This window comes from Eulemur rufifrons, chromosome 2, assembly GCF_041146395.1.
Source record: "Eulemur rufifrons isolate Redbay chromosome 2, OSU_ERuf_1, whole genome shotgun sequence".
In the NCBI taxonomy this organism is placed as follows: domain Eukaryota; kingdom Metazoa; phylum Chordata; class Mammalia; order Primates; family Lemuridae; genus Eulemur; species Eulemur rufifrons.
In genome coordinates this window covers 6,192,717-6,220,382 of record NC_090984.1, presented here as the reverse complement: position 1 = coordinate 6,220,382, position 27,666 = coordinate 6,192,717, and the positions used below count along the sequence as shown (strand labels likewise).

The 27,666-nt window shown below is 60.5% G+C and overlaps 2 protein-coding genes across 2 annotated transcripts; one reads left to right on the top strand and one right to left on the bottom strand.

The window, feature by feature from the left end:
• Window positions 1-7,247: 7,247 nt before the first annotated feature.
• Window positions 7,248-11,284, bottom strand: TMEM59L (transmembrane protein 59 like). The gene is made up of 8 exons (XM_069494156.1): window positions 11,022-11,284; window positions 10,230-10,374; window positions 10,042-10,139; window positions 8,847-8,999; window positions 8,166-8,268; window positions 7,785-7,902; window positions 7,579-7,696; window positions 7,248-7,376 (listed from the first exon to the last, which is right to left on the bottom strand). Exons 1-8 carry the CDS (start codon window positions 11,193-11,195, stop codon window positions 7,248-7,250), a joined length of 1,038 nt encoding a protein of 345 aa, XP_069350257.1. The 5' UTR covers window positions 11,196-11,284.
• Window positions 11,285-17,141: 5,857 nt separating this feature from the next.
• On the top strand, window positions 17,142-27,574 carry CRLF1 (cytokine receptor like factor 1). Its single transcript, XM_069494142.1, has 9 exons — window positions 17,142-17,386; window positions 22,005-22,286; window positions 22,629-22,758; window positions 22,927-23,096; window positions 24,129-24,286; window positions 24,356-24,524; window positions 26,380-26,567; window positions 26,697-26,739; window positions 27,247-27,574. The coding sequence occupies exons 1-9, from the start codon at window positions 17,275-17,277 to the stop codon at window positions 27,258-27,260; spliced, it is 1,266 nt and encodes a 421-aa protein (XP_069350243.1). The 5' UTR covers window positions 17,142-17,274; the 3' UTR covers window positions 27,261-27,574.
• Window positions 27,575-27,666: the final 92 nt, after the last annotated feature.

Genomic DNA, 27,666 nt, shown 5'->3' with positions numbered 1-27,666 from the left:
AAAGACATGGCACGTGAATGGATCATGGTGACTTTGGCTGGGCAATAACTCTTAGGTTCTCTGGATCTCAGTTTTCATGTCTGGGAAATGGGAATGAACCTAATCCTTTGGTAAGAGCTAGCCACACTTTTTACAAGGTGCCCACCGTGCATGCACCATGGGTTTGCTAACTGTCCCTGAGAAAAGAGTCAGCAGTTCCACGTTCCACAGCTGCTCCAGGGCTGAGACTTAGATGGCTGAGACTTGGAGTTCAAGTGCAGAGAGCGTGAGAGGCTCCTGCAGACACACAGTAAGGGCTTTGGGCTCCGATTGCATGGAAGCTGAGTCAGAGGCAGCTCTTGGGGATGCCCACCTCGGTTGGGGTGCTGGGGGCAGATCCCAGTCCACCTCTACGCAGAACCAGGACTGCTACTTAAAAGGGAGCCACCTCCAGGGTGACCTCATGCAGGTGAGCAAAGCAGGTCCCAGGGATTGATTCTGGCAGCAGTGGGCTTTGGGCAAAGGGAGGAACCCCAGCTCCCCGTTTCCTATTATTAATAATATCATGGCTGATCTGGTCCAGTGCTCACAATGGGGCCTCCCAGGGTTCTCAGGTCAACCAGGGATCCGGATAGTCCCCAGACCTGAGGTCACCTGAGAGTGTCCAGCAGAGCCCAGCTTCAAACCAGATGCAAGTCTGACGTCATTCCAAATCCATACACTCAAATACTGACGCTTCCCTCCCCAGCCTCAGCTTTCTCATCTGTAAAATTGGCATATACCCAAGAGATTGGAAACAGGTTTTTTTTTTGTTTGTTTTTTTTGTTGAGACAGAGTCTCACTTTGTTGCCCAGGCTAGAGTGAGTGCCGTGGCGTCAGCTTAGCTCACAGCAACCTCAGACTCCTGGGCTTAAGCGATCCTACTGCCTCAGCCTCCCGAGTAGCTGGGACTACAGGCATGCGCCACCATGCCCGGCTAATTTTTTCTATATGGATTTTTAGTTGTCCATATAATGTCTTTCTATTTTTAGTAGAGACGGGGTCTCGCTCTTGCTCAGGCTGGTCTTGAACTCCTGACCTCGAGCGATCCACCCGCCTCGGCCTCCCAGAGTGCTAGGATTACAGGCATGAGCCACCGCGCCCGGCCTGGAAACAGGTATTTATTTGTTTGTTTTTCTTTTGAGACAGAGTCTTGCTCTGTCACCCCGGCTAGAGTGCAGTGGTGTCATCATAGCTCACAGCAACCTCAAACTCCTGGGTTCAAGTGATCCTCTTGCCCCAGCCTTCCAAGTAGCTGGGACTACAGGTGCCAGCACCACACTTGGCTAATTTTTCTATTATTAATAGAGACAGGGTGTCCTTATGTTGCCCAGGGTGGTCTTGAACTCCTGGCCTCAAGCACTCCTCCCACCTCAGCCTCCCAAAGTGCTGGAATTACAGCCACTGCACCCAGCCTATTGAACTGGGCATTTAAAATAGTTGTGCTATTGGATGAGCCAGGGCTACCTCGGGGTGGGGGGGGGGGTGACCCTGGGAGCAGGTACAAGGGAACACCCCCCCCAGGGCTCAGGTGCTGGGCTACTGCTGGGAATTGGACTGTAAGCACGCCAGACAAGGTCCTTGTGTTCATGTTCCAGAATACTCTGGAATGTATGGGAAAGACAAGTCTGAGACACACACATCAATCAATGATCAAGGCTGTTCCAGAAGACTATTGCCACCAAGAAGGCTGAGAATGATTGAGGGGTAGGGACTGATTCAACTTTAGTAAAAGCAAGAGATAGAATGTTTTAGAATGTTCTGGGACGTTCCAGAACATTGTGGAAAGGTACAGAATGTTCCAGAACATTCCCAGTGGGACATAGTGTGGAGGGCCTGAGCCCAGCATCAGAAAGGGCTGAAGGGACAGAGATGAGGCCACATTGGCTCAGGGGGAGTGGGCAGGGCGGTGCAAAGAGGGAGAGTGTCAACAAAGATGTATTGAGAGCAGCCTCCTCGGTGTGTGGGACACAGCTGTGACTGAGATGCCTAGCGCGTTGCATCTGGTAGAGGGAACATTTATTAAACCAATCATCACACAAGCAAACAAGCCATCACTTAATTGTCAACATGATAAAGGCTGGGGCTGAGCCAGGAGGGCAGGGAGGGACCTTCAGGCTGAAGAGTTGGCCAGAGGACCGCAGAAGGAACAGCTTTCTAGGTGGAGGGAACAACCTGTGTGGGCGCCCTGAGGAGGGAGAGCCTGCCAGGAGCTGCACCGAGCCCAACAGGGACCTGGGCAGCCCCCAGGCAGGGCCTGGCCTGAAGCCTCCTCCTGACCCCTTGGGAACAGACAGCCATGACTTCCCATCCTTGCCTCCGAACATTCACAGTGTCCACTGTGTGCCTGCTGGACGCCAGGGACACCCTTGCCCCCTCCCTTCCCCAGCGGCTTGCAGCCCCTGGGCCAGGAACTCAGGCCTGTCGCCAGAGAACCAGGTTGCCGTGGCAACCCTGTGCTACAGTTGCCATGGCACCAGCCACCCACCCACCCACCACCAGGTCTATGTGTGGCTCAGGAGGACAATGGAGGGAGGATCAGAGCTCTGGGGACAGAAGAGGAAACCGAGGCTCAGAGAGAGAGAACTGCAAGTCTGGTCCTCGGCCACATGGTCGAAGGGACCTCTCTCTCCTGAGACTCCAGAAGGGTTCAGGGGTTGGTTACTGAGCAGAGAAGCCACAGGGCCTTTGTGTGGCACTCAGGGCCCCTCCCCCGCCGTCCTGGATGCCCCTGTCGGGAGATTCCCCTGCAGTCTGCGTTTATAGTGCTGGGATCACGGCAGACCCAGCTCTGGCCCTGCAATGTGCCCTTGGGGTGGGGGAGGAGGCAGGTGATGACCCCATAAAGAGGAAAATGGGAAGAAAGAAAAACCAGCAGGAGATGAGCAGAAACAGCTAGAGAGGCAAGCTCGGGGCCCTCAGAGAGGAGGTGACATCGGATTTAAAAAAACAAATCAAGGAAGGGAGCCAATCTAGGGAAGGAACATTCCAGGTGACAGGTGCGGTCGTGCAAAGGCCCTGGGGTGCACAGGCAAGGCTGGCCGGAGGAGAGGGAAGTGGAGAGAGAAGTAGACAGGAGGTATCAAGGCGAAGGCCAAGTGGGCCTTCTGGTCAGTGACTGGAGCCCATGTGTGGGCAGGGGACGTGATGCACGCACACACACACACACACACAGGGCACCTGTGACACACCCACACAGACAGCTCTAACACAGACACACACACACACACACACACACACATACACGACAATTTTTCCTTCCACCTGGGATACCCACTTCTCCCCAGATTCTCCCCACCCCTCAAAGTCCAACTCAGCTGCCACCTCCTCCAGGCAGTCCTTGCTCACCGCCTGGTGGAAGGTCCTCCTCCCCTCTCACTTCCACACACCACAGAGCCTACACCACCTGACACTGTTCATTCTGCATTTACCAGGCACCCACTCTGGCCCAGCCCAGGGCTGAAGCCCAACATAAACTGACTTGAGCCCAAAATAGAGGGGCAAGTGGACTTCAGGCACAGCTTAATCCAGAACTCCCAGCAATGGCAGAAAAACACAGTTTCTCTCCATCCCTCTGGCACGTATCGTCATTATGGTGACCAATGGTCCTCAGTAGCTCCAGAGTCACATCCTCCTGGCTCAGCAATCCCAGTTCACAAGGCATGTCTCCCACCCAATACATCACGCCTGTGCCAGAGGAGGTGTGGGCCATGCCGCTTGACGTCCTCTGGGCCACACAGCCAATGATCAGACCAGAGCAGAGTTCTGTTAGGAAGAAGGAGGAGGGCAGCTGGTGCAGGGTAGGTTCTCCGCAAGTCCATGACAGCGTTCCAAGCAGAAAGCAAGCTTTGGCAAAGCCCCAGACAGAGGCTGGACCATTGACGGTACCACTGGGGACAGTGAGGACAGCCCACATTTTCATCTCCAAGACCAAAAGTCGGGAGAGATGCAATAGGAGAGGTAGCCACCAGGCCAGCAAGGATGGGAAGCTCTTAGTAGGTAAGCAGGAGAAGTGAGGCACTATCTAAGGGCAACAGGAAGTCACACACGGGGGTCAGCTGGGGAGAGACATGGTCTAACCCCAAGTAGGGAATAGACTTGATAGGGTAAGGCTGCTTTGGGGGCCTGAGAGGGAAACGGGGAGATGCCCAAGCAAACATAATTACCAATCACCTGTAATCAGTTGCATATGAGACCCTCTGGGGCTGCCTTCATGGAGCTTATAAAATTAAGTTAAAGGAGGCCAATGTTGAAACAAATAATTGTTAGTACATTTTAAATGTAGCAAGAGCAGGAAGAGGGACAGGGAGCTATGCTTGGATATCACAAGGGGTACTGGCCCAATACGGGGAAGCTGAGGAGCCCCTTTAGCTGAGAACTTGGGCAGAGCAGGGCTGGGACGGTGCTCTAGGCAGAGGGAGGTGCACGTGCAAAGGCCCTGGGCTGGAGGGAGCAAGGTAGGCTCAGGGAATGCAGACAGAGCCCTGTGTGGCTGAAGCAGAGGGAGCGGGTGGCGGACGGCAGAGCCCCTGTAGAAGTCGCTGGAGGCCGGGCGCGGTGGCTCATGCCTATAATCCCAGCACTTTGGGAGGCCGAGGCGAGAGGATCGCTTGAGGCCAGGAATTCCAGACCAACCTGGGCAATATAGTGAGACCACATCTCTACAAAAAATAATGAAATAATTAGCTGGGCATGTGGCTCGCACCTCTAGTCTCAACTACTCAGGAGGCTGAGGCAGGAGGATCGCTTGAACCCAGGAGTTCGAGGCTGCAGTGAGCTGTATTAGCACCACTGCGCTCCAGCCTGGGCGACAGAGCAATACCCCATCTCTAATAACAAAAACAAAAAACTCATTAAAATGGCAAATTTTATACAAATTTTTTTTACCACAAAAAAAAAAAAGGGAAAAATCTTAAATGTGCACTAACTCAAACTAAATGAAATAAGAAATCCAATTCCTCAGTTAGATAGTAGCCACGTTGCCAGGGTTTGTGGTTGGCGGTGGCTCAGATAGAGCATTTGCATCATCAAAGAAAGTTCTACCCGGTGGCTTTGGCTGCCGTTCCCTTCCCACCTCTGCCCACATTTCATTTCCTGGGCGACTTTCTTAGAGGCTGCCCTGAAACCCCACACGGGGCCTGGAGTGACACGCCTCCCCCTGGGACCCATGTTGTTCCTGGGTTGAATCTTTTTCGCAGCTCAGGGCACCAGGCAGGGCCCACAGCAGGCAGGAAGCAGGAGCTGTTCAGAACGGGAGATTCAGGACAGTTGTAATAACGGGGCTATTTTCTTTTTTTTTTTTTTTTTTTTTGAGACAGAGTCTCACTCTGTTGCCCAGGCTAGAGTGAGTGCCGTGGCGTCAGCCTAGCTCATAGCAACCTCAAACTCCTGAGCTCAAGCGATCCTCCTGTCTCAGCCTCCCGAGTAGCTGGGACTACAGGCATGCACCACCATGCCCGGCTAATTTTTTCTATATATATTTTTAGCTGTCCATATAATTTCTTTCTATTTTTAGTAGAGATGGGGTCTCGCTCTTGCTCAGGCTGGTCTCGAACTCCTGAGCTCAAACGATCCGCCCACCTCGGCCTCCCAGAGTGCTAGGATTACAGGCGTGAGCCACCGCGCCCGGCCATAACGGGGCTATTTTCAAGAGTGTGGCCAGGGTTTGGGGAACCAGTGGGGTGGCACCTGGGATGAGCAACCACGGCGCTGTCACTGTGCCCAGGCCGGAGGGTCCTGGAGGTGGAGAAGCGGCAGGAGCTGCCTGGTGGAGCTGTGGTCTTGGGTGGGGGTGCTGTGGACACTGTTGGGGAAAGGCCCCAGCTCCTCCCTCCTCCCATCTCCTGCCAGCCGTCCCCCTGGTTGACTCCAGTGGATCAAGCTCCCAGGACACAGGGTGGGCTGAAGGGTGGAGGGGCCCATACCCAGCCCCACTGGGCTCCCTCTAACTCACTTTCCTGTCCCCACCTGTCGCCCACCCATCACACCATCAACCTGGAGCTCCTAGACACCTCCCACCACTTGCCTGGGGCCTGGGACCACCATTCCCCTGACCCCAAGCTCTGCCCAGGAGATAAGGCTGGAGCCAGCCAGGGATCCGCAGCTGTGAGCCACAGAAAGCAAGTCCGCTGAGTCCACTGGAGCTAAGAGGGAATTTAATGAAAGGATCTGGACAAATCATCCTCAGAATGCACCGGAAGGACAGACAGCCAGGGTGGTGGCCCCCTCAGGGCATGGCTGGTCCTGCTCGAGTGCTCTTGAATGCAAAGTGCAGGGAAAGAATGCCGGGTTTGGTCTCCTAGCCACGGCCCAGGGACAGTGCCCTGAGACTGCCCCAGTGGACCAGAGCTCTGTCCCCAAGAGAAAGAGGAAGAGAAGCCAGGTGGCTACAAAATTATATCCTCTTCAAGATGTGACCTGTCCATTTCACAGGAGGGACACCAAGGCCTAGGAAGGGACACTGACCCTCCCAGGCCAGGCAGGGGGGCACAAGCCACTCTTTCAGAGATACCCCTAGCTGAGAGTGTGACCTGGGCCGGGAGCAAAGGGACTCTGCTGGTTTGTGCTCCTTGTGCCACCAGGGAGTTCCTGGGGCTTCCCTCGTGTCAGGAAGGCCCCACTGGGCAGCGGTCATGGCCATGTTCAGGCCACACCCCCAAAGGCAGACAGGAAAATGGACAGAAGCAGGCTGAGCTCAGGACTCTTCCATATACGTGGTTTATTCCTCCCCACCCCATGCTGTGCCCCCCACCCCCGCATCTCCCCTCCCCCCCACCCTGGGAGCAGAGCTGCCAGCTCGCCCCCACCCTCTTGAGAGCTGGGTCTCCGAAGGCAGGGAGGGAAAGGAGGGGGGCAGGCCCGACCCCTGCAGCCTCACCCCCGAAACCCCCCAGAGAGGGGAGAGAGAAGGAAGAAGGAAGAACACACAGGACTGGCGTTCATATACTCAGAAAGCCACAAGGTAGAAGACAAAAAGTAGCATGCCCCCGGGAGAGCCCTTGGGACAGCAGGACAGGGAGGGACAAAGGCCAGATCGCAGGACCCCTCCCCGCCCCCAGCCGAGGCATCCCTTCCCCAGTACTCAGGGGGCTGGAGGGTGGGACTGGGGGAGAAAAAGAACTTGGGGATGGAGGAGCCCAGGGAGGGTCCCACCCTGGCCTTGGACTCCCAGGCGCAGGGCAGGTGAGGCCTGTGGGGCCCCTGCACACACTGGGCAGTGCCCGGGCCTCCTACAGCTTGGTCAGGTCCAGCTTCAGCTTGTAGGGTGGCAGGCTGTCTTCATAGGCGTGTGACGGCGGAGGGTACAGGGGCCAGTCCGGCTCGATCATGAAGCCCTTGTGCTGCTCCAGGGTGAGCGGCTGCAGGAGGGGAAGGAAGGAGGGAGGGTGCAAGGAAGGGGGAGGGCTACTGAGCCCCCTATCTTGAACTTGCCCAATGTCACGTGGCAAACCAAAGGTCCTTGCCTCCGTACGAGGGGCTGGCTTAATCCAGGACCCGAGAACAGCTCCCTCTGCCTCCCAGCCCTCCCTCAGCCCAGTGCCACCCGCTGCTCCCACCCACCTGGAACTTGAGGTGCTGGCCCGGCGCGGTCACCAGGGTGGAGCAGCTTAGCCAGAGCAAGACCAGCACGGACAGGAAGAGGCAGCAGCCCAGGATCCAGCGAGGCAGCCCAGAGCGCCTGCCCGGCCAGCAGCCATCACTCAGCTTCCTGAGCACTGCCAGGGCTGGGGAGACCCCCACCCCACCCCCAGCGTCCTGACACCCACCGAGACATGCAGCTGAGGAAGTCATTGTCCTGAAGTTCTTCGGACTCCACTTTGGCCTTGCTGCTGGTCTTGACTCGGATCTTGGCCTTCCTCAGCTTATCCAAAGGGCCTACGGGGTCTGAGAGATGGGCCACCACTCAGAGCCCCCACACCTTTGCCAAGGGGCCACAGTAGCCACAGAGAAAAGAAAAGAGGCCAGGACCTGGGACAGTGGGCATGGAATCCTAGAATGGAGATCGGAACCCTGGGAGATGGCCCAGGGAACTCGGGGAGCGGGACCACAGAACCCAGAAATTGTGAGATGGAGACTCCAATCCTAGAGGACTCCTCATGGCAGTGGGGCCACCCACGTGAGGAACGCTGGTCTAGGTCAGACCTTACCCACATGCACCTCCAAGGCCTCAGGGTGGGATCCCCGCCAGGTCACCTCCACTCGCTGCAGACGGCCCCCCTGGAACCCAAGGCTCTCTACCACGGGCTGGGTCTGGCCGGGAACAAGATGGCACACAGAGGCCTGTTAGAAGGCACCACCTGGGCCCTGGCAGGTGCTTCTCTGTGCCCCAAGTGGACCACAGTGTCCCAGGCCCAGCTGGCACCTCGTTCCACTGGGGGGTGGCTGGGTAGGGAGGACACCATTCCATGGGCTACGGGTTGATGTCAGGGATGTTGTTCTCTGCTAGCATGGGCCCCTCCATCGGCCTTCGGCTCTCAAAGTAAGAACGTGACCCAGACCAGGCCAACAGAATCACAGGGATTGGCCGAGAGGTAGTCATATGACCCAGCCAGGGCCAATCAGAGTAAATCCCAGCTCGGTTAAAACCCCAGAGGGATTGTAATCTAGAGCCTCTGGCATCCACCCTGCTGTCAAGAGAGAGCAAATGCCTGGGAATGAAGCCACCACAGAAAAAAGCAGAGTCAATGGGTGGAGCCCCTGGATCCAGCTGTGCCTGAAGTTCGCCCACTGTGGCCTTTGCATCCTGTGAGCCAAGAGCCAATGCATCCCACCTTCTTACCCTGACCACCCACCTGCCACTCTGCGGTGGCCCCTGCCAGAGCTCTCACCTGGAACACCACCACCTTCCCATTGTCAGTCTGCAAGTAGTACGTCCAGGTAGAGGACACGAAGCCCTGGGCTGAGTTGACAAGGTCATTGCAGAGGGTGGAAAACAAGTCCAGGAGGGAGAGGGCCCCACTCGGAGCTTCCAGGACCTTTCTCTGGTGAGAGGAGGCCCAAGGCACAGAAATGTCATCAAAGTAGGGCATTAACTGATGGGAAGGGGCTGGCAGAATTCAGTGTGACTGGATTTGCCTAAGTGGTTTTGGGCAACAGCGTTTCATGTAACAAACACAGACCTCACTGCTGCCTTTGGCTGGCTGTGTGCTCTTGGGGAAGTGGATTGCCCTCTCTGAGCCCTAAAATGGGGATGATTCTCTTCCCTCATGGGGTTGCCATGAGACAATGTCTGCTAAGCACCTGGCACAGCAGAAGCACTTCATTCGTAGTACCACTACTACTGAAAATGTCACCATCCTCATTATTCTTATTTTGACAGCGTCAAGAGGGAGCTCTGAATGGGAAGGGCTGACAGTGGTGGCTTTTCTGAACAGTAAAAGCTTGGAGGAACAAGAGCAAATGAATGAGCAAAAGGGCTTTCTGGGGAGTCCCAGTTTATGGGTCTCTTGCTGTGCTGCATGACTTCTTGTGCCTCAGTTTCCCTGATGCAGCTTTGCCTGGACCCACTCACGGACTATGACAGGTAGATGTGTGCATGCTTGGGAGGCTGCTCCTCCCTGAACCTCAGTTCTGAGCCCTTCCAGGTGACAGTGGCCACCTGCTCCTCACAAGTGAAGGGCTTAGAGTAGCACCTGGCAGCTCTGGTGACACCTAAGATGAGAGAGATGAGAGGTGGCCACAAACCCTGGTGGTTTCAAACTTGCCTCTTGCGTAGCCCTAAGTATGTGAGATCTGGGCAGTTGCTCCCTGGGCACAAAATAGGGGTGACACTGTCCCTGGTGCCTCCAAGTGGCACAAAGAATTTGGGACAGGCTGAGGTCAGCTTGATCCACGGTAAGTGCTCGATTAATGGTGGCAGTTTTCTGTCACCTCAAAAGTTGGAGGGCAATGTATTCCATGTCACAGAGATGACAACTGAGGCTGGAGCCATGACAAGGCTGGAGCGTGATCACCCCAAAGGCCAGGAATGGAACACAGAGCCTGGGTGACTGGCCTTGAGTGAGGATGTGGGAGGGTGCCCACCTTCTGCTCCGGCTCGGGTTCCGGCTCCGGGGGCTGGCTCCAGCAGCCCTGGCTGCAGGCCTGCTGCTCCGTGTCCTTCACGTAGGCTTCCACGCAGGCTGCAGGGGCACCAGGGGTTTGCCTGGGGCAGCCCTTTGAGGACCACCTCCCCCCACCCAGCCCTGGCCCACCCGGCCAGCAGCCCTCACCTGCTTCACACTCAGTCTGGGTGGCGTTGGGCTTGGAGCTCCTGGCTACAAACCGGCAGATGGAGAAGAGGCGGCAGCCTCGTTCGCAGGCGCTGATCAGAACCGCCCTGTCATAGGGAGACTCGGAGGGGCCCTCGGGCTCCGCCTGGGGGAGGGGAGACCCCGGGCTCAGGCCAGGGGGAGGGGCCAGGGGAGGCAGGGTGGGGACTGGAAGCATTGGGGAGAATCAGGGGAAGGTTTGGCCTCCACTTCTCCAAATCCAGAGAGATTGGGAGGAGGAGGGGGACACTCAGGTTTTGTCACCCTTTGGATCAGGCCTGGGGAGTCTGGTCTGATGATAAGGAGTATGGGCTGGTAGCTCTGACCAGGGCGGGTAGGTGGGGAGGGAAGAGGATGTGGAGGAGGAGGGACCAGGTGGGGGAACCGTCAGGTCTGAGGGAGGTGGGGGTTGGGCGCCTGAGGGTCCTTGCGCAGCAGAGCACAGCGGGATCCCGGGCGGTGGCATCCGGAGCCTCAGTCCCAGTCCCACACTCGCTTGGAAGGACCACCCCCCACGCCCTGCACTTGCTGGAGGGACCCCCAGCCCGTCCCCCGCGGGAGAAACGCCCCAGTCGCCATCGGAGGGACCCTGACCCCCTCCCCCTCCCCCACCGGAGGGACCTCCTGGTACCCGACCCCTACCCCATCTGAGGAACCCTCCGAGGGCTCCCTTCCGAGAGAACCGCATCCCCAACCCCTCCCCCATCGGAGAGATCCCGAGTCTCCCAGCTGGCGCCGCCGCACGCGCCTCACCTGCGAGGGCCGTGGGCCGAAGTCGCGGTCGCGGCACCGCAGCTGGCAATTCTGCGTGTCCCCGAGCTGCGGGGCGAAGGGGTCTCGGGCGGGCGGCGCCGAGGCAGCGGACGACGATGCCAGCAGCAGCAGCAGCAGCAGCGGCGGCGGCGGCATCAATGCCACCGCAGCCATGGCCCGGCCAAGCGCAGGGGGCGCGGGGGACTCCGGCTCCCGGCGGGAGTGGAGGATGCTGCGACCGTGGCGGGGACCGGGGCGCTGACGTCACCCGAGTGAGGCAGCCTGGGAAGGGGGGGCGGGGGATGCGGAGAATGGGCGGGGGAGCCGAGCCGTGGCACCGTCGGGGTGGGAGTCGGGAGGGGCAGGTGGATTGCGGTCCCCACCGTCGGTCCCATCTCGGAGGTCCCATGACGTCTCCCTGGAAACCGCGGGCGGGGCATCTCCGTCAGCGCTAGGGGCCAAAGGAACGAATACGGTGATGGGATGGGGGTGTCTGTTCGCCACGGGTGTCAAGGCGGGCCTCGCGGAGGAGGCGACATCGGAGTCGGCCACTAGGGAACGGAGAGGGAAAGGCGATCCGGGCAGAGGGAACAGCCAGGGCCCAGAGGCGAGGAAGAGCTCGCTGTAGGAGAAGGCGGGAGAGCGGCGGGGTGGAGGGAGGTTAGGGCCGCAGGACTGGGCAGGCTTCGGCACCCAGGTCTGAGGGAAGAGGAACTTGTGCAGTTTGCTTCCTCCAGGAAGCCCTCCGAGCCCCTTCACTGCTCCTTCAGCCTCATCTCCCTCTGTCCCAGTCCTGATCCAAGAATCTGGGGGATCTGGCCCAGACCCCCAGGCTGGGGGTCCCTCAGCCCGGAGCTTAGTGGAAGGAGATACAGAGATACATACAGGGGCAGGGGGAAGGGCGCCTGCCAAATGTTCTAATTCTCGTGGGAAAACTTGCGGAAACAAGGACACGTCTGTGACTGCCACATCCCAGGGTGACAGACCGTAGGACCACGAGCCAAATCTCAGGTTAGGGGGTCCTCCAGCTTCCTCCCCATCAGGCACCGGAATGGGGGCGCCCTCTAAACCCGGGTCCTCCGCAAAGATGATCCCACTCCCGCTTGCGCGCCTGGCGCAGGTGCGTACAGAGGCCGCACTGCGCCGCCGCCCGCGCATCCCCCTTCCACGCTCCGCCCCCGCAGACGGGGCGGCAGCCTCGCAGGGTTGGCGGGTCAGAGGGCGCCGCGGGTTCCGGCCGGGGAGGAGGGGGCCGGAGCGGGGGGGCCTGGCGCACCCCCTCCCCCGGCCGGGCGCCGAGCTTTCATCTCCGCGGCTCGGGGCCGGCCCCCACGTGGCTTAATCAGGCGCGGCTGTGCCTGGCGGACCCCGAACATCTGGATCCCGGCGCGGCCCCTCCTCCGCCCCGCCCCGCCCCGCCCCTCCCAGGCTAGGCCGTCGCGACCCCGCGGCGAGGGCCTCCCGCCCGCCCGTTGCGGCGAGAATCGAGCCGGGGAACCCCGCGTCTAACCCACCCGCGCGCCAGGCCCGCCCCTTGGGGAAAGAAATCACCCTGTGTATTAAGAGCATTCCTGTCCCCCATTTCACAGGTGGGAAACTTAGGCTCCCGGACTCCTCGGCAGAGACAGGATTCAAGCCCACACATGTTAATTCCAGAGGCCCGCGCGCTTAACCCTTCCTCAATTAATGTCCTTCATTCATTCCAAACAAAACACTTCTTGCAAAAACTATCTTCTTGCAACAGCCTTATAGGAAAGGTACCGGTAACGTCGTCCTGTTTCCGGATGTGGAAATTAAGGCGTGGAGCGGGAAAGGAGGTCGGCCCAGGTGACGAGGGAGAGAAGCAGAGAAGCCGGCAGAGCCCTGCCAACATGGGAGGGGGCCTTTTGGGCGTAAGAGGCATCCCTTACAGTGCAACAGGAAAGGGGGACACCTCGCGCCCTTTGGCAGAAGGGGAAACTGAGGCTGGAGGGGTGTGCCGGGGAGCTAGGTCGCCCAGAGGGAGAAGGGAAAGAGTTTGATTGCAGCCCACCCACCCCCCCTTTCCGCTCCACGAGGCTGCTGGGGGGAGAGCGGAAGGAGGACTTGACCCCAGCCCCCCAGGTGAGCCCCCGCGCCCCTCCTGCAGTTCCCGAGGGAGCGGGTCCAGGTGAGGGGCGGGCGGGCCAGCGGGCGGCCAGGGTCGGGTTTCAGGAAATCCGCCGACATTCCTTCGGGGCTTAAGAGGGAAAGTTGACTCGGCGCCGCCCCTCGCCCCCCCACTTCCTACCCCCCGGGGCGGCCTGGCCTGGGGCGGCGGGCGGGGGGCGCTGCGGCCCGCCTGGGCGTGAATCAGCCGCGGGCCAGGCGTCCGGGAAGCCGGGGCCGAGGTCAAGGCGGGCAGCGGACAAGCGCCCTTTGTCCCTGGCCGCCCTCACCACGACCCCGTTGACCCCCACCCCCAAGCCGGGTACAGGCTGGGGAGGAGGCAAGGCACCGCGGCGCCTGCCACTTGCTGACAGTTGTAAAGGGCGGAAGGAGGGTGCGGTTGCCCCCCCCCAGGAGCTGGTGTCTCCTGGGACCCAGACTTCCCAGGTCCTTCAGGGTGCAGAGGGGTACGCAACCCAGGCCTTCCTAGCCGGAGTGCACACCCGCCCAGGCCAGACCTAGACACGTCTGCAACTGCCCTGTCCCCACTTTGGAGCCTGAAGGCCAGGTCCTGCTCAACTGGGGACCCAGGCACCCTGGTTTCTCAGGCTCAGCCTCCACGATGGAAATTACAAAGCCTCGGGCACACACAGACCACCTTCCTGTGACACAGGCCCTGAACTAGGCATCCAGACCCTCACTGCCCTTTGATTCCTGTGGGTCCCCATGGGACCCTGAAGGTGCTGTTTCCATTGTCCCCTCCCTGGTGCCCCCTCGGTGCCCTGGAATCACCCAGGGAGCTAGGGCTAGAGGGCCCCCCCAACCTAATGCTGACCTCTCACCCAGAGGTGAGCTTTGGGTGGAGGGTGCAGGACTAAGAAGAAGCCCCACCACTAGCCCATGGGGGAGGCACTCTCTCCATCTGTCCCTTAGTACATTCCCAGCCACCTTCAAGGACTTAGGTCAATATTTGCCAAAGTTCCACAATGCAGGTTCCCCTTCTGTGCAAAGAGGTGGTGGAATTGGGGAAGAAGGGGTTAAGCTAAGGGGAACACCAAGGGCAGGGAAGGATATATACCTCTGGGTCAACTCCCTTTCCCTAAAGCCAAAGGTATGGGGTAAAGGTCACCCAGAGGGCAGAGGTCACACTCCAGCGTGGGGCTGGGCAGGACTGGGAAATAGTCCATGCCCCTCTATAGGTAAGGACCAGAAAGGGATGTCTACTGACTCGGGCCACACAGCAAACCAGGGAGGGCGGGGCAGGCTCGGACCCCCAGGCAGCATGACTTACTGGGACTGAATTTTCTTGCCACTTAGAGAAACTGAGCATCCACCTCCATCCTTTCATTCTGCAAATATTTATTGAACTTTCAGCCCTCGCCGGGCCCACCATGGGGTCCCCAAGAGCACTCAGGGTGCTCACAGTCTAAAAAAAAAGAAGTTGCTGGAGAAATAAGCTGTTCGAAGAGCTGTTGTTAACAAAGAAAATAAAATGAAGTGAAGGGCAGGGAGAGTGCCTGGGAAAGGTGGGAGGCCTCTCTGAGGAGGTGATATTGGACTTGTGACCTGATGGCAGAGGAGGGGCTGACTGGGGGAGATTTGGGGAACAGCACTGCAGCAGAGGGAACGGCCAATGCACAACGGCCCTTGGATAGGGCGTGTTTGGGGAAACAGGGGCTGCAATGGCTGGAGCTGGATGAGGGAGGGCAGGAGAGGGGAGAAGAGGAGGGAGAGATCAGGGAGGGGGTGTCAGGGCAGAGACAATACTCTTTACTTCTCTTAAAGGCTCCCCTGCCTGCTGTGCAGATCAAGGTAGGAGGGATATCAGGGAAGCCCCAGAGGAGGAGGCCAGGAGGCATCCCCCAAAGAGACCGTGGAGCCTGGATCTGAAACGAATGGGGAGAAAGGTCCGAGTCTCAGGATGGGGATGTGTTTTGGAATCAGAGCCAACAGGATTTGCTGATGGATTGGACATGTGGGATGAGTGAAGGAGAGAGTTGTCACGCGCGCTTCCAGGTCTCTGGCCTGAGCACCTGGGTGGATGGGGGAGCCCTTTCCTGAGGATGAAATAACTGGGGGAGGAGCAGAGATGGGGGAAAAATATCATGATTTTGCTCCACAAGCCTGAAGTCCTCCCAGGAGGGGACCAGACATCTCTACCCCCACAGGGAACATCTGCAGGGAAGGGGTTGTGGGGGAGGGGTGGCAAGCATCGGGAAACACAATTCCAGCCAAGAACTGCCACCTCCACTTAACCCGCTGGGCCAAGGTGGGACTATGGCTCCATTTGTCTCTGGGGACACACAGGCCTGTGGACCACCTCTGCTTCAGGAGAATGTGCAGTGCTGTGCTAAGCGCTTAGATTGTGGCGACTTCTGCGGTGTGGCATCTTCTCACCAAAGCCTTTTGGCTGGTGGTTGCCCACTGTGCAGGGGAAGAAACTGAGGCACAAGAGACCTGGTTTGCCCCAGTAAATAACAGTGCCCCCTCCTTGGCTATGCCTCCCTCCTCCCTATCCCAGGTCCAGATGGGGGGGCACCCTGAGCCCTCAGGCCCCATCCTCAAATCTTTTTTGACAGTCTGGAGTCTGAACTGGGATCCGAGGTCTGGGGGACAACCTTGAGCCCCCCTTGGACACTTTTACCCACTTGGCTGGCTGGGGACATGGGAGGAGGGTGCAGGCCGCTAAGGGAATTCCTGCAAAGGGGACTTAGAGCTCGGTTCGCTCCCAGGACACTGCAGCTGGGGGCGGGGCTGCGACCCCAACCGCCGGCCTGGGACCGCCTGGGTACTCTCACTTCAGGCGCCCCCCCTCCGCGGGGGCCTTGGAGGCCAGGAATCCTTTTTCTCGTGGGCGCCCGGATCGGGTGGGGACGGAGAGAAGGGAGATGAGGCGCCCGGGCCGGAAGGGGTCCCGAAACCCGAGCAATGGCCAAAAATAATAACACCGAGAAGGCTCTTCGCGCAAAAAGAAGCAAGACAAACTATGCGTCGCTCCAGGCGGCCGGCGTTACCTGGAGTTGGCGGGCGGCGGCCGCCCGAGCGATTACTCACCCCGTGGCGCACCCCACCCGCGGGCCGCTGAGTGGATTTTTCCGTGGGGGGGTTGTGAGTGAGTCCGGGGGAAGTCCTCCTTACCACGCTGCTCCTGGGAATCCCTCCTACCCCGGTGCGGGACCCAGTTCGCGCAGGCCTGGGGTCCCGTTCCCACGGGGGACCACGTCTCCCCATCTGCCCGCACGGCAGCTCCCTGCTGAGGCTCCAAGGCGCCCCCGAGCAACCCCAAATCCATTCCGCGCGAGGGGGACAGCTGAGCCAGGGCGAGGTCCGGGGACTCCGTGCCTTCCTGCTTTTCCTCCTTCTTTCCTCCAGCAAAGCCCGGGGCCGAGGCTACGCGCGGAGAACCGAAGAGACGAGGGATGAAGTGGGAGGGCCGAGACCGGTGGGAGCCGCGCGCCGGGGACGTGGGACTGGGGGCGACTTTCAGGCCCCTGGGGAGGAAGAGGGGCTGGAGATGGGGGTAGGCGGGACTCAGGGACCGCTCAGTGGAGGGCGGGGCCAGAGTGGGGTGGGGGCCAAGACGGAGGTTTGAGTGGGGGAGGGGGGTATGGAGGAGCGGCGCAGGACTGGGGGCCTTAGGGGGCACTGAAGGGGCACTGGGCTGAGAGCAGGGTGCAGGAAAGCGGACAGGGCTATGGAAACGGAATTGGGGACGCCGGATCCCAGACAGGGGGTGGGAAGCCTGGACCTGGCAGGGTTGGAGAGGGAGGTCCGGATCGGTAGGAGTTGAGTGGGGGGGTCTGGGCCGCGGGACAGTGTGCGTGCGGTTCGCGGTGGGGCGGAGGCCGGACGGGCGGGGCGCGAGGTGCCCGCGGGCTGGCGGGCGGCGGGGAGGCCGGTGCGGGGCCCGCCGCCCCCCCGGGGCCGGGCCGGGCCGGGGGCGGGGCCGGGCGGGGCCAGCGGCGCATTAGCGCCTTGTCAATTCGGCTGCTCAGACTTGCTCCGGCCTCCTCCTCTGCGCCCAGCGACGTGCGGGCTGCCCGGCCCGCGCCCTCCCGCGCCCCGCGTCCCGCTTCGCCGCCGCCGCAGCCGCCGCCAGCCGCGCGCCCCCGGCAGCGCCGGCCCCATGCCCGCCTGCCGCCCGGGCCCCGCCGCCCAATCCGCGCGGCGGCCGCCGCCGCTGCTGCCTCTGCTGCTGCTCTGTGTCCTCGGGGCGCCGCGAGTCGGATCAGGAGCCCGTGAGTACCCTGTGCCCCGCTCCTCCCCTCCCGCCAGAGCAGAGACTGAGCGCCCCGGGGGCAGCCGCGGGGGGGGAGGGGGCGCGGGCGCCACCTGGACGACCGGGGAACAAAGGAAGGCGCCCCCGGCGCGGCCCTCGGGGCGCCCTCACCTGCCGGGCGCACTGGGCGGCAGTCCCCGGGCCCGAGGGTTCTGCTTCTGTGTCCAAGGCCTTCTTACCTAGGCAGCCTGGCCAAGGGCGCCTGGCCTGGCCTCCTGGGGCCGGAGGATCGTGGCCTGGGACCCTCTGCAAGCCGGGACGTAGCGGGCGCACGCGTCCGCTTCCGAGGACTCGGAGCCGTGGGGACCGCGGGGCACCGCTCCCAGGCGGGGGCGCACGCGGTTGGCGCACTGGGTGCGGGCCCCCAGCGGGCCCCCACCCCCGCCGGGCGGAGGGATGAGCCCCGCGGGGAGGGCGGGGCTGGAGGGGGCCGCTCTGGCCTCCTGGCACGCGGCCCGGGGTCCCGGGGGACGTGCCTCTCCACGGGCCGGCGCCGCCGCCGCCCTCCCTCTGAGGTACCCCGCGCTCGGGGGTCCACGGAGTCCCCGCCACCGGCGGCGCTCAGAACCTTTCTCCGCCAGGCTGCGCCGGGCGAGAGTCTCCAGCGAGAGAAATCTTTGTACGCTCGTGGGTGAGAGGGAGAAGGAGCCGGAGCCAGTGAGTCCGGCACCGCTGGCCCAGAGTCTGGGGGTGGCCACTGGGAGCTCGCTGCCCCACAGGCCAAGACCTTCGCCTTGTAGGGAGCTCCTGAGCTCAGGCACTCTCCAGCCCCGCCATGCACACCCCCGCCAGGATACGTCTCCACATCCAGACCGGCTCTGGGACACACCCAGAGACACACAAAGACTCACACTGGCTTGTGGCCCGTCACCCTCGCCCTCAGACTCGCGCACACTGCATCCCAGATGCATATTCGCACACCATCGCGGGCACGCGCACACACATTCCGTCCCTGACACACACATTTGTGGTCAGACACTCATTCCACAGGGGAGGCGACCCGGGGTACACAAGCAGGCACAGCCTGCCTGGGACATTCACCGTCACTCCATGCAGCCCATCCAGGTGTACAGGCCACCGGGGTGGGGGCAGCTGGGCACGCACGGCTCCCAGGCAGCCCCATGCTGTGCTGAGCTGTTCGCAGACTCAACTTTGGGCTCCTCTGGGACAAGCAGGCTCTGGGCACCCTTTGGGGGCACTTGCTGAAAGCCCAGCTCGCCCAATGCACCTGGGCAGGTGAGGGGCTACCCCCAGGCCCTCCCAGGGTCCCTGATGGCTCTTCAGGGCTATGGGCAGCGCCTGTGAGTGCCACTATTAGTGCCAAGCTTTGTTTCCCAGCTCGTAGAGCAGAAATTGGGGGCGGTGTGTGTGTGTTTTTTCCTTTAAGGGGGAAGAAATTAAATAAAAGATTCTCACACCTCAGCAATATGTTTCTACTTACGGTGTGTCTTAGCACCTGACCAGCGGCGGGTGGGTCGTAAAGTGCCTGCAGGTACCAGCGGGACGGGAGATGGGGACCCCAGAGGGGGACCCTGGGAGGGAGGCCACCCTTCCGCCCCACTTGCAGAGAATCTCACACTTTTCCCTTTTAAAACACATGGTGTTCCTTTTTAATAACGGCAGTGGCTCCAGATTGGGAAAGGGAGGAAGAGAAAACTTTTAAAGGCCCCAGCTCTGCAGGAAAGCAGGGCAGGCAGAGAATGAAGGGGGATGGGGGGCGTCCAAAAGCCCAACCTAGGGATCTGCTTTGGGGAGCCCCCTAGGAGGCCCTCCAAACCAGGCCAAGCACCCCCCCCTAAGGCACAGTGGGCTGTTCCCAGCTGCTGCTCCACTGTCCCCAACGCCTGGGCCCATTGTTTGGAGGGAGTGCGGAGCCAGCTGGGACCCCAGAGCTGGGAGGGGCTGTAATGCCAGTAGTTCCTAGGTGCTACGGGGTGCTGGGCCTCATTAATCTTCCCAGCAGGTAGAACGTATTCCTCCTCCCATTCTGTGGAGTGGGAAACTGAGATCTGGAGAGGGAAAGCCGACTGCCCAGGTGCTGCAGCGGACGTTGCAGCCACATCCCAGGAGGAGGAGAAAGCTTCCCCCTGACCTTTACTGCCAGGGCTCAGGGGTAGGGGACTGGCCTGTCCAGGCTGGCGTGGCTTGTCCTCTCCCCCCCTCCGCCTTGAGAGGGCAGCTGCAGCTGCTGGCAAGTGGGCCATGTCAGCCCAGGCCAGGCGGGTGTGACAGAGGGGCAGTGCCCCCCAGCCAGGACCCCCCAGAGAGCCCCTTCTAGGCCAGGCCACGGTGGTGGCTGGGGGGCAGGATGGGCGTGACCCACCCAGGGAGGGCTGAGACTGGGTCTGGGGTTCAGGCAGGCCTGGCCGTGCCTCCCAGTCTGCTGGGGGGGCCCAGGCAGGAAGCGGTGGGTGGGCCAGGGCAGAGATGCTGGCACGCCCGAGTTCATGCTAAAGGAATTCCGAATTAGCGGGCGGCTGGCTGCCTGGGACCTCCAGGGCGGCCCCCTGGTCCCCCGCCCCCTGGCCGCCCCCGCCTCCTCGGCTCTGGCCCGCTTACCGGGCTCCTTCGCAGGGACGCTGAGACCTCCGGCGAGCCCTGGGCCAAGCCCCAAGCGCAACTGTGCTCCCAGCCTCCAGCAAGACGTAGCCCTAGAGCCAAGTTTGCCCTGGAACATCGTCATGGCTGGGTCCAAGAACCGTGTCCACCCCACTTCTCCCATCTGGGGCTGTGAGGGCCAATGCAGGGCAGCCACTGGCATTCAGAGGGCCTCCCAGGGGCCAGGATTGCTCTGTCCTTGGCCGCCATCTCTGGGAAGCTAGGCTGCCCCTGCTCTCTTGCAGTCGCTTCTCACAGCCACTTGGGAGTCCTTTTAAATGCAAATCTAACCACCTCCCTCTCCTGCTAGAACTCTGGAATAACCCCTCCCTGCAGGTTGGGGGTCCTGGCTGACCTCTCAGACCCCGTTTGCTACCACTCCTGCCCCAGGACCTTTACACTTGCTGCTGCCATTGCTGGGACACTCTCTCCTAGATAACTTTCACAGCTACTTCTCTGACTTTATTAAGGTCTCAGCACAAATGTCACCTCCCCAGACAGCCTCCGGGACTATCCGAGTTGCTGCCACTGCCCTGTCTCCCTCTGGCCCCTGCTTTATTTTGTCCTGATCTAGTCTCTTAGGTATTTATTTGTTCTTTTTTCCTACTGCTTCCTTGGATTTAAGGCCCACAAAGGCAGGAATTTTTTTGTGTCTTGGTCATCACCAAAGATCCTGGGACACTTGTAGGTGCTCCCTGAATGAATGAATGAATGAACCAATGAACGAATGAGTGGATGAGTCCTCCCAAGCTCTCTGGCTGGAAGGAGAAGCCTCTTCCCAGAGGCTCACGGAAGCAAAGCCACTGGGTCAAGCTTCCACAGTGAGCTGGGGGCTTTCGAACCCAGGTCCTAGAACAGTATGTCCCCTCCCCTCACCCTTGAACAATCCATGTGGTTGATGCCACGATGCCACTTCCTAGATGGAGAAAATGAGACTCAGACAGGCATCAGGGGCATGGATTGTGCATCCCCTCCTCCTTTTCTGGGTCCCTGTTGGGTTCTAGTCTCCAGAAGGGGGAGGCCTGGGCTGCCCTTGGCTGCAGGTGAGGAGGTATCCCCCAGGCCCCTGTGCCCAGCACCCAACCCAGTTTAGAATGTCCCTTCCCATCTGACCTTTACAGAAGCCCAGTAGACAAAGAGCTTTCCCACCCCCACTTTGCAGATTAGGAAAACTGAGTCCAGGGAAAGAGCAATGATGGGAAGTCCCTTCAGATGGGAGTTGGCGGCCACAGCTGCCTTCAGTTCCAGTGGCAGTGCAGAGTACGACTTTGGAGACCAACAAATCTGGGCTCAAATATTAGTTTGCCTTTCCCTCGTTCAATGACCGAGGGCAAGGGAACCTGATCTTTCAAAGCTTCAGTATTTTCATCCATAAAATAAGGAGGATTTGATGAGAAAATGTAGGCAAAGTCTTAGCCCAGTATTTAGAACACCACAAGTTCTCAATAAATGGTGCTCTTAACAATTCATCCAATAGCTGTCAGGGCTCTTTTATTTCTCAAAGTGTCCCCCGCCCCCCTAAGAAACACCTACTATGTATGAGGCTCTGGGAGTTTCACAGAAAGAACTCACAATCTTTTGTTTCTAAATGTGGAAAAAGATAAAAAGAAAAGAAAATGAAAAATAAAGGAAAAAAGCAGAGTGTCAGAACTCTGTGCAAAGCAAGAGTCACTTGGATCTGATTGGGCATTTATGCCTGAGTTTCGGGACCACTCAGAGCCTTGAGCAAGTCAGTCCTGAAGTGGTTTGGAAGGATCTGAGCTGTGGAGTCCAGACAGAGCTGGGTTGATCTTGGCTTTGAAACTGACCTTGGACTGGGCATCTGACCTAATTGATCCTCAGTTTCTTTGCCTGTAAAATGGGGGATGATGCTAAATCACTCCTTCTCAGGACTGCTGTGAGCCTTGGAGGTCCTTGCATGGTGAGGGGCTCAGGGTGGCCCCACCCCAGGCCTGACAGGTGTTCCTCTTTGACCCCAGACACGGCCGTGATCAGCCCACAGGACCCTACGCTCCTCATCGGCTCCTCCCTGCAGGCCACGTGCTCAGTGCACGGGGATGCTCCAGGGGCCACCGCCGAGGGTCTCTACTGGACCCTCAACGGGCGCCGCCTGGCCCCTGAGCTCTCCCGTGTGCTCAACGCCTCCACCCTGGCCCTTGCCCTGGCCAACCTCAACGGGTCCAGGCAGCAGTCGGGGGACAACCTTGTGTGCCACGCCCGGGACGGCAGCATCCTTGCTGGCTCCTGCCTCTATGTTGGCTGTAAGTGGACCCTCCAGGGGTGACTCTTGGGAACAGCGTCTCCTTTTGCGGAGGGGCATGAATCTTGAGCCCTCTGGCCGGGGGCTGAGTGGTGGGCACACTGGCACATCGGCACAGGTCTCCGGGGTGGGAACGGGAGCTTGGAGACTCTCGTCGCCATCCTCAAAAGACCCATGCAGGTGGCCGTGCCAACATCCACTCACATCTCTGCCGACTGAGACTGCCCTGACCACCCTCCTGCCACTCCAAGGTGGGGGCCCCCTGCAGAGGGAGGTGCAGCAGCCTTCCGCCTGTGCACGGCCAGTCCCGCCCCTCAGCCCCTGCCCCCTTCCCCTCTCCCAGTGCCCCCTGAGAAACCCTTCAACATCAGCTGCTGGTCCAAGAACATGAAGGACCTGACCTGCCGCTGGACGCCCGGGGCCCACGGGGAGACCTTCCTCCACACCAACTACTCCCTCAAGTACAAGCTGAGGTTGGTGGTGGGCCTGGGGTGATGTGTGTCTCAGGCTGGCTGTGTGACCTTGACCAGTGCTGGCCCTCTCTGAGCCCCCATGTCCTGTCTGCACCTCGGGGCTGCCATGATGAGGTCTGGGGGCCAGAAGGGACCCTCATGTGTCCTGGCCCCCTCTGGTCCCCACAGGTGGTATGGGCAGGACAACACGTGTGAGGAGTACCACACAGTGGGGCCTCACTCCTGCCACATTCCCAAGGACCTGGCTCTCTTTACACCCTATGAGATCTGGGTAGAGGCCACCAACCGCCTGGGCTCGGCGCGCTCCGACGTGCTCACGCTGGACATCCTGGATGTGGGTAAGCTTCTGGTGTCACCAGGTCCCTCCCCTAGGGCAAGCCTGGCCCACCGGGCATCCCACAGGGCCCCCTGCATCTAGTCTGTTTTCCTGGGTCCCCACCTGCCCTCCCCCAAGGCCGTGGGTGCAACTCCGGGTCTGTCCCTGCTGGTTGGCTGGGGATGCAGGTTAGCTGGGCGTCCACTCCTCAGTCCGTGGCCCCGAAAATAGCCAGGATACCCGCACTCTGCGGAGAACACCTGGCCCGGTCGCCTCCCCCTCGGCAGCCCAGGTGTGCAGGAGGGGGCCCTGGGGAGCGGGGAGGGGGCGCCCAGGTCAGGAGGAGCCCCAGGAAGCCGGGAGGCGCCCCAGGAAGCCTAGGCCTGGAGCTGGGGGGGCACGGGGTGGGAGGCAGGAAATGGATGATCTGCGAGCAGAATTGGGCCTAATCTAATTAGGGTGTTTCTCAGCCCCAAGCAGGCCTGTGCCTTAACCCTTCCGGCCCCTCACCAAGGCCTCAGGGGGAGAGGCCGCCCTGCCTTGCTGCCCACGGAGCCCCCAGACACATCCCCAGCCCCTCACAAAGCCTCAATTGTCCCCTTGCACCCAGCAGTGTCACATCAAGGATTTTGGTAAAGTGGGAAGGAGCTGGAGGTGGGGGCAGGAGTAGGGCGGGGGCTTGACAGCCCCCTGGCCTCTAGGGCACGAGAGTAATAATGTCCCCGGCCAGGCAGTGTCTGCTTCCACATGTCCCCTTGAAGATAGGATCATGTTTCTCCCGGCACAGATAATAACGGCGATAGCAGCTAACATTAATTGAGTGCTCAGTGCAGAGGGTGTCCCGAGTATTATTTCACGTAATCCAGCAGTCCTGGGGGCAGGGGCCGATGAAGGAGGAGGGAAACGGAGGCAGGTGCCACCTAAGCCACGTGCTCTGCACCACGCCGCTGGGGGAGTTGAACCCAGATAGTCCCAGGCGCTCGGGGACCCCAGCCAGATCCAAGGAGAGCCCCCCTCCCCGGCACAGTGACCAGACTCCGCTCCGCCCCCGCAGTGACCACGGACCCCCCACCTGATGTGCACGTAAGCCGCGTCGGGGGCCTGGAGGACCAGCTGAGCGTGCGCTGGGTCTCGCCACCCGCCCTCAAGGATTTCCTCTTTCAAGCCAAGTACCAGATCCGCTACCGCGTGGAGGACAGTGTGGACTGGAAGGTGCCCGCCCCTTCCCCGGCCCCGCCCTCTTCCCCGGCCCCGCCCCCTGACCCTGCCCTCTCTGCCCAGGTGGTGGATGATGTGAGCAATCAGACCTCCTGCCGCCTGGCCGGCCTGAAACCAGGCACTGTCTATTTCGTGCAAGTGCGCTGCAACCCATTCGGCATCTATGGCTCCAAGAAAGCCGGGATCTGGAGCGAATGGAGCCACCCCACGGCCGCCTCCACCCCCCGCAGTGGTGAGCACTCCAGCAGGGCTGGGCAGCGCCAGAGCCAGCCCCAAGCCAGCCTGAGCCTCCGTTTCCTTGTTTTCTCCAAGAGAGCAGAGGTCTCAAACTGGTGGCCCCCAGGACCAAATGTGGCCCCCGGCTCTATTGTCTTTGGCCTGTCATTAGAACAGAAAAAGTTTGACCTACTTGCAGAGATTTAAAAACAGGAAGTTTTTACACAGATATCCTAGATCCCCTAGAAAAATTAATTCCCTAGAAAATATAACAAGACACAGCCCGTGGCCCCCACTAGCAGCCCTCACTCTCCGCTTGCCCATCCCCACCTGGCCCACTTCACCCACTTAAACTCCCTCCTCGGCCTCAGAGCAAGGGAATTTGAGACCCCTGCTTCCTACGCCGGTAGGCTGCCAACTCCCCCTCCAATGGGACTCAGTTTCCCCTTCTGATCAACGGGGGATGGGAATGATTAGGAGTCTGGGTCTGCTTCCTCTTGCTGTCTGGGGTTTCTCTGAGCCTATGGACTTCCATTCTTTCCTTTGTGAAATGAAATGAAATCTCTGCCTGGATTGTCTAGCCTCAGTTTCCCCATCTGGGAAGTCAGGACAAGAACCCTATGTGCCTCAGGCTGTTGTGAGGGTTGGATGACATAATTCGTGACAAGTGCCCACATGATGGGTGTCACCTCAGCGTTTGCAGGCAGTACCATTCCCCGCTGCCCCCACCCCGTGGTTTTACTGCAGGGAGGCCCCTTTTTTCTCAGGTGAGGACACTGGGACCCCAGGAGGTCACACAGAAATCTGAACAGTTCACTGGAAGTCCAAGCCCATGCTCACGGGATGATGGGGAGACTGAGGCCCGGAGAGGGTCCCAGAGCCAGAGAGGGGTAGAGCCAGGCTCCAGCCAGCTCTCCAGCCCCTATCCCTGGCCCCTCCAGGTTCAGGGGTGGGCGGGAGTGAGCGCAGCCAGGCGGGGCCTGAGCCTTGGCCCCTGCTCGTGCCCAGCACCTGCGATTCTTGCACAGGAGCCAGCAGGCCGTTGTGTCCGCTGGGGAGGCTGGGGAGGCTGGGGGAGGCCGGCGGGGGCCGCGGGGGCCGTGCCGTGCCAGGGCCTGTCAGCGGGTCCCCGGCTTTATTTATGACGTGAGGGCGATGTCCTTATCCGCCGGCCTGCTCAGGGCTGGCTGCAGCCGGCAGCTGGACCAACAGGCAGGCCTCCCACCTGGCCCTCCCGGCCCACTCCCTGTCCCCCCAGCTCATGCTCCCAGCCCAGCCTGGGGACTGTCCCTTGGGATCTTCTTGCACTCTGTCTCCCTCCATCTCTCTGCACTCTTCCACTTTGTCTCTCGTCTTTCTTGGTCTCTTTGTCCCTATGTCTCCAGGGTCTCTGTCCCACCCTGCTCAGGCCCTTTCTCCATCCGTGGTCCCTTTGATCTCCTAGGCTGTCTCCTTCGCTTGCACCCCCTGCATCTCCCTGCCTCTGTCTCTCTCATCAGTGTCTCTTTCCCCCCTTCTCTCCTGTGAGCCCCCTGCTCTGTCTGTCACTGTCTCTGTGTCTCATCCCTCCGGAAAGCCTCTCTCCTTCTTCCCTTCCCCCCTTCGCACCTGGCTCGGGCCGCAGGAATCGGGTTCCTGGAGGAGACGTGGAGGAGGAGCCCCTTCCTCCCCGCCCCCACCTCCCCAGGGGCGCAGCTGGGCGGGGGGCGCAGCTGGGCTGCTGTCAGGGCCGCGGGGAGGACCGAGTCCCCGAGAAGCGGGGCGGGAGGTGCCCGAGAGGAGCGCGGTGCGGCGGCGCCGGGCCCTCCCGCTCCGGCGCGCCCGCGCCCCCTGCCGGGAGCGCCCTGACACTGCCGCCCGCCCACCCCCAGAGCGCCCGGGCCCGGGCGGCGGGGCGTGCGAGCCGCGGGGCGGCGAGCCGAGCTCGGGGCCGGTGCGGCGCGAGCTCAAGCAGTTCCTGGGCTGGCTCAAGAAGCACGCGTACTGCTCAAACCTCAGCTTCCGCCTCTACGACCAGTGGCGAGCCTGGATGCAGAAGTCGCACAAGACCCGCAACCAGGTAGGAAGGAGGAACCCGCGCATGTGGGGGTGGGTGGCTGGGGGGGACAAGCAGGGGAACGGGAGGAAAGCAGGTTGGGATGACAGGTCTGCAGCCCCCACGACACCTCCGCCTTCCTTCCAAGCACAGGACGAGGGGATCCTGCCCTCGGGCAGACGGGGCACGGCGAGAGGTAAGACGGGCCAGGTGGGTGGGCGCGGAGCAAGACGAGGGCCCCTGCCCTGGCTGCAGGCCTCGCGCCCCGCCAAGCCTGAGAGTCGCTGACATGCAATCCCTCCTCCTTCCCGTCTCATTCATCAACATGTACTTAGCACTTACTGTGTGCCTGGCATTGTAGCCTTTAGCCGCCCTAAAGAGCATCCGACCCCCTGAAAATGTCCAAAGTAGAATCTCATCCTCAGGAAAGAATGAACATACTCACCCTAGTTAGCACATATGAGCGCCTACTGCATGCTGGCCCTGTGCCAAGTGCTTTTACCTGCAGGACACGCCACGGAATGGTCAGATAGTTGGACTTCTCACATGGGGAAGCCAAGGCCCAGAGGGGGACAGTATCCTGTCTAAGGTCACACAGCTAAAAGTGGTGGGGATAGGACCTGAGTTGGGGTTTCTTCAATGGCTCTGTGGTGCTGACCCCTCCCAGGCTCCCTGCTTAGCTTGGCTTCTCCTTTGCCTACAGGTCCTGCCAGATAAGCTCTAGGGGCTTTGGCCACCTTACGTGCCACGTGGAGACCTAGGGGCAGAACCCAAACTGGGGCCACCTCTGTACCCTCACTTCAGGGCACCTGATCACCCTCGGCAGGAGCTGCAGCAGGCACTCTTGAGCTTTGATGGCCAAAACAGCTCTGAGCCCCATGTGAGGCCACCCTTGGGTGCACCCTCACTCGAGAGGGTGTGCGTGAGGATTGGTTGAGTAGCCCAGAATCCTTGCTGGGGCTGGGGGTGAAAACCCCACATCCGGGGCCCCTTCAAAAGAGTCTTTTAAAATAAATGAGCTATTTAGATGCTCTGATCGTGAAGGTGAGTTTGAGGCCAGATCCGCCTGAGGTGGGAACTGTGAGGTTTGGGGGAGGCATGAGGCATCCCAATGGCCCTTTGG

What these genes read in the sequence shown, in the direction of transcription:
- CRLF1 (XM_069494142.1), top strand. Translation starts at nt 17,275, where the DNA reads ATGCCCGCCTGCCGCCCGGGCCCCGCCGCCCAATCCGCGCGGCGGCCG. An exon ending in CTCCTGCCTCTATGTTGGCT is followed by an intron (nt 22,287 to 22,628) that starts GTAAGTGGACCC and finishes CCCCTCTCCCAG; the next exon opens with TGCCCCCTGAGAAACCCTTC. An exon ending in CGCACAAGACCCGCAACCAG is followed by an intron (nt 26,568 to 26,696) that starts GTAGGAAGGAGG and finishes TTCCAAGCACAG; the next exon opens with GACGAGGGGATCCTGCCCTC.
- TMEM59L (XM_069494156.1), bottom strand. Translation starts at nt 11,195, where the DNA reads ATGGCTGCGGTGGCATTGATGCCGCCGCCGCCGCTGCTGCTGCTGCTG. An exon ending in GGCCTTGGAGGTGCATGTGG is followed by an intron (nt 7,903 to 8,165) that starts GTAAGGTCTGAC and finishes CCCATCTCTCAG; the next exon opens with ACCCCGTAGGCCCTTTGGAT. An exon ending in TTCCTCAGCTGCATGTCTCG is followed by an intron (nt 7,697 to 7,784) that starts GTGGGTGTCAGG and finishes CTGGCCGGGCAG; the next exon opens with GCGCTCTGGGCTGCCTCGCT.